General features: G+C 47.6%; 1 protein-coding gene across 5 annotated transcripts in view; it reads right to left on the bottom strand.

Annotated features, from left to right (window-relative positions):
* The window catches only part of LOC139543128 (arginine-glutamic acid dipeptide repeats protein-like), a 350,494-nt gene that overhangs the window by 199,014 nt on the left and 135,265 nt on the right, over window positions 1–16,215 (bottom strand). For all 5 annotated transcript variants that reach the window (XM_071349337.1, XM_071349339.1, XM_071349340.1 and 2 more), the window contains exon 2: window positions 12,636–13,143. In XM_071349337.1, the coding sequence (XP_071205438.1) occupies window positions 12,636–13,005 (370 nt within the window). In that variant the 5' untranslated portion in view covers window positions 13,006–13,143. The remainder of the gene's footprint in view (window positions 1–12,635; window positions 13,144–16,215) is intronic.

Below are 16,215 nucleotides of genomic sequence, written 5' to 3'. Positions count from 1 at the left end.
TAGCCCTGTAGGTCCATCCATCTGTAGTAAACCCCTCTCTAGCAGCCCTGTAGGTCCATCCATCTGTAGTAAGCCCCTCCCTGTAGATCCATCCATCTGTAGTAAACACCTCTCTGTAGCCCTGTAGGTCCATCCATCTGTAGTAAGCCCCTCCCTGTAGGTCCATCCATCTGTAGTAAGCACCTCTCTGTAGCCCTGTAGGTCCATCCATCTGTAGTAAGCACCTCTCTGTAGCCCTGTAGGTCCATCCATCTGTAGTAAGCACCTCTCTGTAGCCCTGTAGGTCCATCCATCTGTAGTAAGCACCTCTCTGTAGCCCTGTAGGTCCATCCATCTGTAGTAAACCCCTCTCTCTCTGCAGCCCTGTAGATCCACCCATCTGTAGTAAACTCCTCTCTGCAGCCCTGTAGATCCATCCATCTGTAGTAAGCACCTCTCTGTAGCCCTGTAGGTCCATCCATCTGTAGTAAGCACCTCTCTGTAGCCCTCTAGGTCCATCCATCTGTAGTAAGCACCTCTCTGTAGCCCTGTAGGTCCATCCATCTGTAGTAAGCACCTCTCTGTAGCCCTGTAGGTCCATCCATCTGTAGTAAGCACCTCTCTGTAGCCCTGTAGGTCCATCCATCTGTAGTAAGCACCTCTCTGTAGCCCTGTAGGTCCATCCATCTGTAGTAAACCCCTCTCTGCAGCCCTGTAGATCCACCCATCTGTAGTAAACTCCTCTCTGCAGCCCTGTAGATCCATCCATCTGTAGTAAGCACCTCTCTGTAGCCCTGTAGGTCCATCCATCTGTAGTAAGCACCTCTCTGTAGCCCTCTAGGTCCATCCATCTGTAGTAAGCACCTCTCTGTAGCCCTGTAGGTCCATCCATCTGTAGTAAACCCCTCTCTGCAGCCCTGTAGATCCACCCATCTGTAGTAAACTCCTCTCTGCAGCCCTGGAGGTCCATCCATCTGTAGTAAGCCCTTCTCTAGCAGCCCTGGAGGTCCATCCATCTGTAGTAAGCCCCTCCCTGTAGACCATCCATCTGTAGTAAGCCCAACACGGGGTTCATTGGTCAATTCCATGACAACTTCAGCTGTAGCTTGCTTCTATAGAGCAGCCTGTTTACTGGAACAGGTGCGAGAGGGAGAAGTTAGTAACGTGGCTCGAGAACGTTCAACGAAGGTGCTGAAACCCTCGATTCCTCTCGACCAGGGAGAACAAGCTACTATAAACATATCTATGGCTCCTGTAATGTCTTTGGACCGGTCAGAATCCTCTGCCAAGGGCTGCTTGAGTGCAGAGGGGAGACCAAGTTGCTGTTGTGTGTTTCCGTCTTGCTCCGGTGGCAGTAATTCTGGGGTGATGTCGACGTAAATGTGTCAACATATTTGAGGTGTTTGGCAGCTCCATAGGCTATACTCGTTGAGCAACGGAGACATACTCTCTCTGTCCGTCACCGTTGTAATCTACTGGGAAGCCTAAATGTTACCAAACTGGAGAATTAAACAAAGCATTATCCTGGTTTATCCTGGTAGGCCGTCATTATTATTATATTTATTATAATTCTTATTATAAATAAGAATTTGTTCTTGTCTGTCTGTGTCTGTCTGTCTGTCTGTCTGTCTGTCTGTCTGTCTGTCTGTCTCTGTGTCTGTGTCGGAGTGTGTATAGAGAATATCCTACAGAGCTGCAGGGAGGCTGGCTGGAGAAGAGCTACTCAAAGCCCTGATCGATCGCACAGGTCGCCGCTCAGTGGGGGAGGGTGTGTGTGTGTGTGTGTGTGTGTGTGTGTGTGTGTGTGTGTGTGTAACTGCCCCGTCCTCCCCAGCTGCCTGCCATACAAATAGTCTCCCCGTTCCACCCTTCCGTCAGACTGGAGAACACATGCGAACACACGTATCCCCGTCACCTCCTTGTCGTCTTGTCTCCATCCCCCCTCCATCCATTCAATGCATACTAAGCCTTACTGCAGAAAGAGATGCTCCTATCTTTCAGGGATCAAACGGCTGAGCAAGACAGACGAGACAGACAGGGGGACGTACTCCGTGTTAGGGCAGGGCCATATGAGGACGTACTCCGTGTTAGGGCAGGGCCATATGGGGACGTACTCCGTGTTAGGGCAGGGCCATATGGGGACGTACTCCGTGTTAGGGCAGGGCCATATGGGGACGTACTCCGTGTTAGGGCAGGGCCATATGGGGACGTACTCCGCGTTAGGGCAGGGCCATATGGGGACGTACTCTATGTTAGGGCTGGGCCATATCTCCAATTCATTCAAATGTATGTTATGTATGCTTTGGTCTCATGTTGTATTCTTGGTCTCATTTACTGGCTCCTTGGTCTCATTTACTGGCTCCTTGGTCTCATTTACGGGCTCTTTGGTCTCATTTACGGGCTCTTTGGTCTCATTTACGGGCTCTTTGGTCTCATTTACTGGCTCCTTGGTCTCATTTACTGGCTCCTTGGTCTCATTTACTGGCTCCTTGGTCTCATTTACTGGCTCCTTGGTCTCATGTCGTCTTCTTGGTCTCATTTACTGGCTCTTTGGTCTCATGTCGTCTTCTTGGTCTCATTTACTGGCTCTTTGGTCTCATGTCGTCTTCTTGGTCTCATTTACTGGCTCTTTGGTCTCATGTCGTCTTCTTGGTCTCATTTACTGGCTCTTTGGTCTCATGTTGTCTTCTTGGTCTCATTTACTGGCTCTTTGGTCTCATGTCGTCTTCTTGGTCTCATTTACTGGCTCTTTGGTCTCATGTTGTCTTCTTGGTCTTGTCTCCTTCTGTGCAGTCAGAGAGGAAAAGGCGAAGCGAGAGGTTTCACTCACACCAAAATCTGTCCAAAATAAGCCCTTACTTTGGAACTATGCTTGTCACCTGCCTTCCAGCCTTTGGACCAACGACTCCCATTGTTAGGACGGAGAAATGAGCATCTTGTCATTAAGTACAGATCTCTGACTGTGTGCACCTTCCCCATTTACACACCAAGCCTCTCACCCATGTCACTCGCAACAACAAAAATGAGAGATCCCTTCCTCCTCTCTGACGAGAGGTTTCAACTCGCTAGTTGAGGTTTGTTACAATAGAATAGGTCATATGGACACCAAAACACATTGAGACTCAAATAGCAAACACTAGTAAAAAAAACGAGAGCATCAATGAACGTTGATTCTGGAAAATAAATGCTCAGTTTGTTGCAAGAAGCATCGCGGTACCGCGTACCGTTAGCAGCATTTTAGCCCGAAGAATGTTATACTAGCTGTGCAATAAGCATAAAACACAATTATATAAAGAAATTGACAACTTTGTTATCATTCTGAGAAATAAGGTAGGCCACTTGATTGGACAGGCTAGCACGCTGTTCAAACACACAGGGTGGGTTGGTAACAATTCCACCGTTCTGCCTTGTCAGCTAGCAAATAGATTGGCTACCGTTGGAATATAAAAATGATCTGGATGCTTGATAGACTGTTCAGGAGACCTGTTATCATTTTCTATAAAAACACCAGATCAGTGATTGCAAAAATAACTATTTTGATTAAAATAACTAAATGATGAGTGGTTGTAGAAGGCTCATATTTAGCCGAGGTAATAATTACACAAGCCCTGAATTTATTAGAATACTACTGACCGTTTGAAATACTGTTTATTTTACCTTTAAAATTGTACAAAAAGATTATTTAGAGAACATTTAAAAATCCTATATTAATAAAATATTATTATAATAATCACCTATAAATGTTGAAAAAACAAAAATAGAGATATGTTTAGGCCATATCGCCCAGCCCTGGTGTGTGTGTGTGTGTGTGTGTGTGTGTGTGTGTGTGTGTGTGTGTGTGGTGTCAGGATATCTGTGACAAAAGCTATTAAAGAGGTGTTTTAGCCTTCTCTAACCCCGTTCTCCTTACCTCATTCTCTCTCTCCCCCAATCCCCTCATCTCCCCGTCTCCCACTGTGCTGCTATTCTCTCTCTCCCCTCATCTCATCTCCCACTGTGCTGCTATTCTCTCTCTCTCCTCATCTCCCACTGTGCTGCTCTTCTCTCTCTCTCCTCATCTCCCACTGTGCTGCTCTTCTCTCTCTCTCCTCATCTCCCACTGTGCTGCTCTTCTCTCTCTCCCCTCATCTCCCACTGTGCTGCTCTTCTCTCTCTCCCCTCATCTCCTCATCTCCCACTGTGCTGCTCTTCTCTCTCTCCTCATCTCCTCATCTCTCACTGTGCTGCTATTCTCTCTCTCTCCTCATCTCCTCATCTCTCACTGTGCTGCTATTCTCTCTCTCTCCTCATCTCCTCATCTCTCACTGTGCTGCTATTCTCTCTCTCTCCTCGTCTCCTCATCTCTCACTGTGCTGCTATTCTCTCTCTCTCCTCATCTCTCACTGTGCTGCTATTCTCTCTCTCTCTCCTCATCTCTCACTGTGCTGCCCTTCTCACTCTCTCTATGTTTATTTCTTCACCCTCTCCTCTCTGTCTAGGCCGGTTTAAATTGTGTGTGTGTGTGTGTGTGTGTGTGTCCAGCCCCGACTCTAATCCACACAGCTTTGCTCCTACAGAGATACACGGAGGATCAGGTCTCAACAGAACATTATGTACCCTCATGCTAGTCGTGTGTGTGTGTGTGTGTGGGACCTGTCAGGTTTCACTAGAATACTAATTGGAGAAGAAATAGTTTCTCTGGTGAAGAGAGAGATGGCTTTTTCAAATACTTTACTGATACTGACAGAGAGAAAATGCTGTGAATGAGGGGAGGGGAGGGGGGGGGGGGGGGGGGGGGGTGTCTGGAGGGGGGTGTCTGGGGTTACTATCCTGGGGGGTGGCTGGGGGGGTTACTATCCTTGTGGGGGATTTGAAGTCCCCACAAGCAAAAACGCCATTTTACACTGAGGGTTTAGATTTACAATTAGGGATAGGGGTTTGGTTTTTTGGGTTCAGTCAAAAATATTTTAAAAAAATAAAATCCCAGTTTATGCTTCGAAACCAGCTTTATAAAAGGTTTTAACATTCTAAATTCCATGACGACCACTAAGGAATTAAAATCGGCAGAATAGACGGATATAGTTACAATGCATGATAAATATAATCAGGTTGTAAATCACAGCTGGCCTGGTACGTTGTCTGTTGTCTCCACCTATTTTAGGATGTACCTGTTTCAGTTTCAATCACTCAATGCTTTGAACAAAAATGGACGACTGTAACTAAGGCTGGGAACGTCAACAGAATCAAACTAGCAAGGGCAATGATCACAAGTCAGTCATAAGGTGGGCAATAGACTAGTGCACGTGTGAAACACAAGGGACGCGGAACAAAAAGGGGACACACGCAAGTATAAACGAGTCAACAGGTGAGTCATTTACTTTATGAAATTACAGCCTATGAAATTACAGTGCATATTATGCACATCTGCAAGCATAGCAGCAAAGGGGCGGCAGGTAGCCTAGTGGTTAGAGCGTTGGACTAGTAACCAGCAGGTAGCCTAGTGGTTAGAGTGTTGGACTAGTAACCAGCAGGTAGCCTAGTGGTTAGAGTGTTGGACTAGTAACCAGCAGGTAGCCTAGTGGTTAGAGCGTTGGACTAGTAACCAGCAGGTAGCCTAGTGGTTAGAGTGTTGGACTAGTAACCAGCAGGTAGCCTAGTGGTTAGAGCGTTGGACTAGTAACCAGCAGGTAGCCTAGTGGTTAGAGTGTTGGACTAGTAACCAGCAGGTAGCCTAGTGGTTAGAGCGTTGGACTAGTTAAACGGAAGGTTGCAAGATTGAATCCCCGAGCTGACAAGGAAAAAATCTGTCGTTCTGCCCCTGAAAAAGGTAGTTAACCCAAGGCCGTCATTGTAAATAAGAATTTGCTCTTAACTGACTTGCCTAGTTAAATAAAGGTTAAATAAATCAAATAAAAAATTATAAAAAAGGCTGGACCAATATTATCTCTCTCCTTTTGTTTTAATTATGTTAAAATGCTATATACAGGCCTGCCGAGTGGCGCAGTGGTCTAAGGCACTACATCACAGTGCCAGCAGTGCCACTAGAGATCCTGGTTCCAGTCCAGGCTCTGTCACAGCCGGCAGAAAAGGTGAATCGTTTTGCTAGCTAGCTATGCTGAACGACTGTGATCCACAGTTAGCATATACCTTAGTCGTCAATCATATATATTTGGCATCGATCAAATAGGGAGGGCAGGCAAGTTATCAAAACGTGGACAAGAACGCTAAGCTGCAGGAGGACAAGCGGGCCACTATTCACCAAGAACGCTAAGCTGCAGGAGGACAAGCGGGCCACTATTCACCAAGAACGCTAAGCTGCAGGAGGACAAGCGGGCCACTATTCACCAAGAACGCTAAGCTGCAGGAGGACAAGCGGGCCACTATTCACCAAGAACGCTAAGCTGCAGGAGGACAAGCGGGCCACTATTCACCAAGAACGCTAAGCTGCAGGAGGACAAGCGGGCCACTATTCACCAAGAACGCTAAGCTGCAGGAGGACAAGCGGGCCACTATTTCACCAAGAACGCTAAGCTGCAGGAGGACAAGCGGGCCACTATTCACCAAGAACGCTAAGCTGCAGGAGGACAAGCGGGCCACTATTCACCAAGAACGCTAAGCTGCAGCAGGACAAGCGGGCCACTATTCACCAAGAACGCTAAGCTGCAGCAGGACAAGCGGGCCACTATTCACCAAGAACGCTAAGCTGCAGGAGGACAAGCGGGCCACTATTCACCAAGAACGCTAAGCTGCAGGAGGACAAGCGGGCCACTATTCACCAAGAACGCTAAGCTGCAGGAGGACAAGCGGGCCACTATTCACCAAGAACGCTAAGCTGCAGGAGGACAAGCGGGCCACTATTTCACCAAGAACGCTAAGCTGCAGGAGGACAAGCGGGCCACTATTCACCAAGAACGCTAAGCTGCAGGAGGACAAGCGGGCCACTATTCACCAAGAACGCTAAGCTGCAGCAGGACAAGCGGGCCACTATTCACCAAGAACGCTAAGCTGCAGCAGGACAAGCGGGCCACTATTCACCAAGAACGCTAAGCTGCAGGAGGACAAGCGGGCCACTATTCACCAAGAACGCTAAGCTGCAGGAGGACAAGCGGGCCACTATTCACCAAGAACGCTAAGCTGCAGGAGGACAAGCGGGCCACTATTCACCAAGAACGCTAAGCTGCAGCAGGACAAGCGGGCCACTATTCACCATTGTATATCAGTGCAATGTTGACGGCCAACTAGCTGAAAAAGATTTTAATCTAATTTTCCCTTGTTAGATTTTTTACCTCATCTCTCTCTGGCTAAAGCAGTAGTTGTTGATCTTGTTGATGTGCACAGGCAACTGTGGGAGGGATAGCCTGCCTACATCTTCATGGCTGTTTGATCAACAGGACTGTAAAGTTCACAAATATAAGAGGACTTCCGTGGTATTTACATACAGTATTTACAGAAATCCATTCAGGTGTATTTTGTGGCTTTTAGCGAATGTGTTCTAATGATCTAAAGTCACGCTGTTGCTACTTCCTGTAAACACAGTCCAAGTTCAAAGTGAATGATGGCAGGCCCTACTTCCTGTAAACACAGTCCAAGTTCAAAGTGAATGATGGCAGGCCCTACTTCCTGTAAACACAGTCCAAGTTCAAAGTGAATGATGACAGGCCCTACTGCCTGTAAACACACAGTCCAGTTCAAAGTGAATGATGACAGGTCCTACTTCCTGTAAACACACAGTCCAGTTCATAGTGAATGATGTCAGGCCCTACTGCCTGTTAACACACAGTCCAGTTCATAGTGAATGATGGCAGGTCCTACTGCCTGTAAACACACAGTCCAGTTCAAAGTGAATGATGACAGGTCCTACTGCCTGTAAACACACAGTCCAGTTCATAGTGAATGATGACAGGCCCTACTGCCTGTAAACACACAGTCCAGTTCATAGTGAATGATGGCAGGTCCTACTGTCTGTAAACACACAGTCCAGTTCATAGTGAATGATGACAGGTCCTACTGCCTGTAAACACACAGTCCAGTTCATAGTGAATGATGACAGGTCCTACTGCCTGTAAACACACAGTCCAGTTCATAGTGAATGATGACAGGTCCTACTGCCTGTAAACACACAGTCCAGTTCATAGTGAATGATGGCAGGTCCTACTGTCTGGAAACACACAGTCCAGTTCATAGTGAATGATGACAGGTCCTACTGCCTGTAAACACACAGTCCAGTTCATAGTGAATGATGACAGGTCCTACTTCCTGTAAACACACAGTCCAGTTCATAGTGAATGATGACAGGTCCTACTGCCTGTAAACACACAGTCCAGTTCATAGTGAATGATGGCAGGCCCTACTTCCTGTTAACACACAGTCCAGTTCATAGTGAATGATGACAGGTCCTACTGCCTGTAAACACACAGTCCAGTTCATAGTGAATGATGACAGGTCCTACTGCCTGTAAAACACACAGTCCAGTTCATAGTGAATGATGACAGGTCCTACTTCCTGTTAACACACAGTCCAGTTCATAGTGAATGATGACAGGCCCTACTGCCTGTTAACACACAGTCCAGTTCAAAGTGAATGATGGCAGGCCCTACTGCCTGTTAACACACAGTCCAGTTCAAAGTGAATGATGACAGGCCCTACTGTCTGTAAACACACAGTCCAAGTTCAAAGTGAATGATGACAGGTCCTACTGTCTGTAAACACACAGTCCAAGTTCATAGTGAATGATGACAGGTCCTACTGCCTGTAAACACACAGTCCAAGTTCAAAGTGAATGATGACAGGTCCTACTTCCTGTAAACACACAGTCCAGTTCATAGTGAATGATGACAGGCCCTACTTCCTGTAAACACACAGTCCAGTTCATAGTGAATGATGGCAGGTCCTACTGCCTGTAAACACAGTCCAAGTTCAAAGTGAATGATGGCAGGTCCTACTGCCTGTAAACACAGTCCAAGTTCAAAGTGAATGATGACAGGCCCTACTTCCTGTAAACACACAGTCCAGTTCATAGTGAATGATGACAGGCCCTACTGCCTGTAAACACACAGTCCAGTTCATAGTGAATGATGACAGGTCCTACTGCCTGTAAACACACAGTCCAGTTCATAGTGAATGATGACAGGTCCTACTGCCTGTAAACACACAGTCCAGTTCATAGTGAATGATGTCAGGCCCTACTGCCTGTAAACACACAGTCCAGTTCATAGTGAATGATGGCAGGCTTACCGATTGTTATGAAAACTTGAAATCGGCCCTAATTAATTGGTCAACCTCTAATATAAACACATTTGAATAAGATTTCATGTTGCTAAAACGCTATCAGTTCCACTTTTATGGTTAGGGTTAAGGTTAGGTTTAAGGTTAGGTTTAAGGTTAGGTTTAAGGTTAAGGTTAGAGAAAATAGGATTTTGAATGGGAAGCAAATTCTTTGGTCCACACAAGGACAGTAAAACAAACGTGTGTGTGTGTGTGTGTGTGTGTGTGTGTGTGTGTGTGTGTGTAGGACATCAGACCTGACACGGTTCACTAGAATACTAATTGGAGGAGATGGTTTCAAAGCAGGAAACAAATATCTTAACAGAACTGCTGCTAGTTTATGTTGACTGTCTTGGAATATACACATATTCTCTCTGGCAGAAAGAAAACCTGTGACTTTGTTTTTGTCTTGTGAATGTTTCATTGAAGTGACTGACTGTCTGCACGGTTGAACAGGAGACAAAGCAGCATTGAGCTGAGCTTTGCTCTCTCTCTGTCGCTCCCCCTTCGCTCTCTCTCTGTGTCGCCCCCCCCCCCCCCCCCATCTCTCTCTGTCGCTCCCCCCTCGCTCTCTCTCTCTCTCTGTCGCTCCCCCCTCGCTCTCTCTCTCTCTCTGTCGCTCCCCCCTCCCTCTCTCTCCCTGTCGCTCCCCCCTCGCTCTCTGTTGCTCCCCCCTCGCTCTCTCTCTCTGTCTGTTGCTCCCCCTCGCTCTCTCTGTGTCGCTCCCCCCTCCCTCTCTCTCTGTGTCGCTCCCCCCTCTCTGCTCCCTCAGTCTCTCCCCATCTTTCTCTATTCAACATTAAATGCAGAGAAAGAACAGGTTCAATGGAGTCCCTGTCAGGAACAAGGCTTCTCTCTGGCGGACACAGCGATGGCTTTTTCAACGACTTACTGATACTAACAGAAAGATAATGGTGTGAACAAGATTATTACCCAGGGGTGGCTGGGGGTGTGGGGTGGGGGGGTCTGGAGGGGGGTGGCTGGGGGGGTGTTCGACAGCCACGTTACATCTCTTAAAAGGGGAATAATAACACATTGGCTGTAATAATGTGTTCATATTAAATAACTGAGCATGGCAGCGACCACAGTGAAGCGTTAGCTACTTGACCTTTTCCTTCCTGCTAGATAAATGAAAGACATGTCATTGATGACGGGTGCAGACTAGCTGAGCCAGATCCTGCTGTAACAGAGAGGAAACTGCTGCAGAGCAGGATCTCGCTTTCCCTCCCTCCCTCTCTCTCTCTCTCCGTCCCTCTCTCTCTCTCTCTCTCTCTCCGTCCGTCCCTCTCTCCGTCCCTTCCTCCCTCTCTCCGTCCGTCCCTCTCTCCCTCTCTCCGTCCGTCCGTCCCTCTCTCCGTCCCTCTCTCCCTCCCTCCCTCTCCGTCCGTCCGTCCCTCCCTCCGTCCCTCTCTCTCTCAGTACAGACAGAGAGCAGAGTTTGGACATTTCCCCCCTCAGTTTGGTGTTCAACCAATTTAGAAACAGCAGGTGAAGAAGCGGTCGTGTTTACTGCCGGGGAAAAGGTTATGACTGTATCAAATTGCACCCTATTCCCTATATAGTGGACAACTTTAGACCAGAGCACTGGTCAAGTAATGCACTATATAAGGATATAGGATGGTATTTGAGACGTTTCCTACTTAGTTTCCCTCTAAAGATATTATACCACAGAACAACTCAATATCGTTCTTGGAAAAAAGACTATCCCATACAACAGAACAGGCAGAATTCAATATTTTTCCTTTTTTTAAATGTTATTTTACATTTAACAAGGCAAGTCAGTAAAGAACAAATTCTTATTTACAATGACAGCCTACCACGGCCAAACCACGGACGACGCTGGGCCAATTGTGCGCCGCACTATGGGACTCCCAATCACGGCCGGTTGTGATACAGCCTGGAATCGAACCAGGGTGTCTGTAGTGACGCCTCTAGCACTGAGATGCAGTGTCTTAGACCGCGGCGCCACTCTGGATCCATATGAAATGCTCAATAGCCTAATCTAGATGACTGGGAACTGCCAGGGAACCACACCGTATGATATCGTATCAACACTTAAGTTGATAATATGTATTGCGATTCTCACGATTCTATACTGCGATTTTATGTTCCAAACCTATTGCTCACTACACGTCTGCTGCAGAGAGACGAGAGAAAGTCATGAGAAAATTAGTTTTGATCGGACGTTGGAATAAGTGGTAAAAACATGTTGGTTCACTGTTTTAAAATGAAGATAGAGAACAAACTATAGGATGGAAACTACCGGAGTTTTGGAGCAGGTACAACTTTGAATCAAATATCGATATGTAACATCTTCCAAAAATAATATGGTAATATTTAACTGTAGAGATTTCCCCCCCATCACTAACACATGTGGCTATATCATTCACATTTCTAAGCTTTGATTAAGTCATTGATTTAATCATCATTTATTTTTGTTTAATGACTAAACATTAAAAAGGCAACTGAGCCAGACTTCTCAAACTGATAGATTGAAATTAGCCTACATGCTATTGGTCTGTTGCATAGCCTACATGCTATTGTCCTGTTGCATAGCCTACATGCTATTGGTCTGTTGCATAGCCTACATGCTATTGTTCTGTTGCATAGCCTACATGCTATTGTTCTATTGCATAGCCTACATGCTATTGGTCTGTTGCATAGCCAACATGCTATTGTTCTGTTGCATAGCCTACATGCTATTGTCCTGTTGCATAGCCTACATGCTATTGTCCTGTTGCATAGCCTACATGCTATTGTCCTGTTGCATAGTCTACATGCTATTGTCCTGTTGCATAGCCTACATGCTATTGTCCTGTTGCATAGCCTACATGCTATTGTCCTGTTGCATAGCCTACATGCTATTGTCCTGTTGCATAGCCTACATGCTATTGGTCTGTTACATAGCCTACATGCTATTGGTCTGTTGCATAGCCAACATGCTATTGTTATATTGCATAGCCTACATGCTATTGTTCTGTTGCATAGTCTACATGCTATTGTTCTGTTGCATAGCCTACATGCTATTGTCCTGTTGCATAGCCTACATGCTATTGTTCTGTTGCATAGCCTACATGCTATTGTCCTGTTGCATAGCCTACATGCTAGTGTCCTGTTGCATAGCCTACATGCTATTGTCCTGTTGCATAGCCTACATGCTATTGTTCTATTGCATAGCCAACATGCTATTGTTCTATTGCATAGCCTACATGCTATTGTTCTGTTGCATAGTCTACATGCTATTGTCCTATTGAACAATAAAGTTGTATTGTTCAACGTAGCGTCATACTTGTCTACAGGCCTAGGCTGTATCTCTTGGACTGAGGCTTCTTTCAGGAGAAAAGCAAACACTACTATGTTGCCAAACAGATGAAGAGACTTATAACTTAATAACAACAACGAGTTGAACTTACCGCCAGGTCTGTAAACAACGTCGTCTTCAGTAATGAAGGAAGTGATCTCTCCGTTCTCCATCCGCTCATACCTAGACTTCTTCTTGATCATCTTCTTCTTTCCCTTCTTCCCTGACTCCTCCCCCATTACCATGTTGACCCCGCCTACTCCCCCGGCCCCTCCACCGTTCTCGTTATCCTCGTCCTCGCTCTCGGCGTAGTTCTTAGCGCCGCCCTCCAGCGTGCAGCTGCGGCGCGGTCGAGAGCTCTCGCTCTCCCTGGACGCTTTGTCCCTCTTGTCCCGGTCTCTGTCCCTCTCTCTGTCCCGCTCCCTGTCTCGGTCTCTGTCCCTGTCCTTCTCTCTGTCTGGCTTGTCTTTGTCCGCGGTCATGATTCGCCACGTGCCTTCCTCAGTCCTCTCACGGCTGGGCCTCCGTGAAAGGTAGACTGTCAGCCTGGGCTTCAGTCTTCTGAATTGACCAATCAAATCCAGGGAAAATTCAGCCACACCCCCAGTGTTCCAGAAAAGCTGTGAAGAAAGAAGAGGGAAAACAGACAGGAAAAAGGGACATTAATGGACAGGATAATAATTCAACATGCCAAGATCGCCTTTCTGTCAGGAGCTGGGCTCTGGTCAAAAGTAGTGCACTATATAGGGAATAGGGCTCTGGTCAAAAGTAGGGCTCTGGTCAAAAGTAGTGCACTATATAGGGAATAGGGCACCATTTGGTACACACATTAGTTCTACAGGCTTTCTTTGTGCAGCATACCGCTGGGCTCTTCCCTGACAGACGAGTACCAGGGGGGGGGGGGAGCTGCTACAGAGCCCACAGTCTAGAAGCCTCTACTGGGCTCTTCCCTGACAGATGAGTACCAGGGGAGGGGAGTGGGGGGGAGCTGCTACAGAGCCCACAGTCTAGAGGCCTCTACTGGGCTCTTCCCTGACAGATGAGTACCAGGGGAGGGGATCTGCTACAGAGCCCACAGTCTAGAGGCCTCTACTGGGCTCTTCCCTGACAGATGAGTACCAGGGGAGGGGATCTGCTACAGAGCCCACAGTCTAGAGGCCTCTACTGGGCTCTTCCCTGACAGACGAGTACCAGGGGAGGGGAGTGGGGGGGAGCTGCTACAGAGCCCACAGTCTAGAAGCCTCTACTGGGCTCTTACCTGACAGACGAGTACCAGGGGAGGGGAGGGGGAGCTGCTACAGAGCCCACAGTCTAGAGGCCTCTACTGGGCTCTTACCTGACAGACGAGTACCAGGGGAGGGGAGGGGAGGGGGAGCTGCTACAGAGCCCACAGTCTAGAGGCCTCTACTGGGCTCTTACCTGACAGACGAGTACCAGGGGAGGGGAGGGGAGAGGGAGCTGCTACAGAGCCCACAGTCTAGAGGCCTCTACTGGGCTCTTACCTGACAGACGAGTACCAGGGGAGGGGGGGGGGGGGGGAGCTGCTACAGAGCTAATCTGCTGCTGTCTCCTAGTCATGTCGTGTTGCTAATCTGCTGCTGTCTCCTAGTCATGTCGTGTTGCTAATCTGCTGCTGTCTCCTAGTCATGTCGTGTTGCTAATCTGCAGCTGTCTCCTAGTCATGTCGTGTTGCTAATCTGCTGCAGTCTCCTAGTCATGTCGTGTTGCTAGTCTGCTGCTGTCTCCTAGTCATGTCGTGTTGCTAATCTGCTGCTGTCTCCTAGTCATGTCGTGTTGCTAATCTGCTGCTGTCTCCTAGTCATGTCGTGTTGCTAATCTGCTGCTGTCTCCTAGTCATGTCGTGTTGCTAATCTGCTGCTGTCTCCTAGTCATGTCGTGTTGCTAATCTGCTGCTGTCTCCTAGTCATGTCGTGTTGCTAATCTGCAGCTGTCTCCTAGTCATGTCGTGTTGCTAATCTGCTGCAGTCTCCTAGTCATGTCGTGTTGCTAGTCTGCTGCTGTCTCCTAGTCATGTCGTGTTGCTAATCTGCTGCTGTCTCCTAGTCATGTCGTGTTGCTAATCTGCTGCTGTCTCCTAGTCATGTCGTGTTGCTAATCTGCTGCTGTCTCCTAGTCATGTCGTGTTGCTAATCTGCTGCTGTCTCCTAGTCATGTCGTGTTGCTAATCTGCTGCTGTCTCCTAGTCATGTCGTGTTGCTAATCTGCTGCTGTCTCCTAGTCATGTCGTGTTGCTAATCTGCTGCTGTCTCCTAGTCATGTCGTGTTGCTAATCTGCTGCTGTCTCCTAGTCATGTCGTGTTGCTAATCTGCTGCTGTCTCCTAGTCATGTCGTGTTGCTAATCTGCTGCTGTCTCCTAGTCATGTCGTGTTGCTAATCTGCTGCTGTCTCCTAGTCATGTCGTGTTGCTAATCTGCTGCTGTCTCCTAGTCATGTCGTGTTGCTAATCTGCTGCTGTCTCCTAGTCATGTCGTGTTGCTAATCTGCTGCTGTCTCCTAGTCATGTCGTGTTGCTAATCTGCTGCTGTCTCCTAGTCATGTCGTGTTGCTAATCTGCTGCTGTCTCCTAGTCATGTCGTGTTGCTAATCTGCTGCTGTCTCCTAGTCATGTCGTGTTGCTAATCTGCTGCTGTCTCCTAGTCATGTCGTGTTGCTAATCTGCTGCTGTCTCCTAGTCATGTCGTGTTGCTAATCTGCTGCTGTCTCCTAGTCATGTCGTGTTGCTAATCTGCTGCTGTCTCCTAGTCATGTCGTGTTGCTAATCTGCAGCTGTCTCCTAGTCATGTCGTGTTGCTAATCTGCTGCTGTCTCCTAGTCATGTCGTGTTGCTAATCTGCAGCTGTCTCCTAGTCATGTCGTGTTGCTAATCTGCTGCTGTCTCCTAGTCATGTCGTGTTGCTAATCTGCTGCTGTCTCCTAGTCATGTCGTGTTGCTAATCTGCTGCTGTCTCCTAGTCATGTCGTGTTGCTAATCTGCTGCTGTCTCCTAGTCATGTCGTGTTGCTAATCTGCTGCTGTCTCCTAGTCCTGTCGTGTTGCTAATCTGCTGCTGTCTCCTAGTCATGTCGTGTTGCTAATCTTCTGCTGTCTCCTAGTCATGTCGTGTTGCTAATCTGCTGCTGTCTCCTAGTCATGTCGTGTTGCTAATCTGCTGCTGTCTCCTAGTCCTGTCGTGTTGCTAATCTGCTGCTGTCTCCTAGTCATGTCGTGTTGCTAATCTGCTGCTGTCTCCTAGTCATGTCGTGTTGCTAATCTGCTGCTGTCTCCTAGTCATGTCGTGTTGCTAATCTGCTGCTGTCTCCTAGTCATGTCGTGTTGCTAATCTGCTGCTGTCTCCTAGTCCTGTCGTGTTGCTAATCTGCTGCTGTCTCCTAGTCATGTCGTGTTGCTAATCTGCTGCTGTCTCCTAGTCATGTCGTGTTGCTAATCTGCTGCTGTCTCCTAGTCATGTCGTGTTGCTAATCTGCTGCTGTCTCCTAGTCATGTCGTGTTGCTAATCTGCAGCTGTCTCCTAGTCATGTCGTGTTGCTAATCTGCAGCTGTCTCCTAGTCATGTCGTGTTGCTAATCTGCTGCTGTCTCCTAGTCATGTCGCTAATCTGCTGCTGTCTCCTAGTCATGTCGTGTTGCTAATCTGCAGCTGTCTCCTAGTCATGTCTAATCCCATGTAAGAG

Source organism: Salvelinus alpinus, chromosome 17 (genome assembly GCF_045679555.1).
Source record: "Salvelinus alpinus chromosome 17, SLU_Salpinus.1, whole genome shotgun sequence".
NCBI classification, from domain to species: Eukaryota; Metazoa; Chordata; class Actinopteri; order Salmoniformes; family Salmonidae; genus Salvelinus; species Salvelinus alpinus.
Note: the sequence above shows the minus strand (reverse complement) of the source record. Positions and strands in the feature narration are given on the sequence as shown.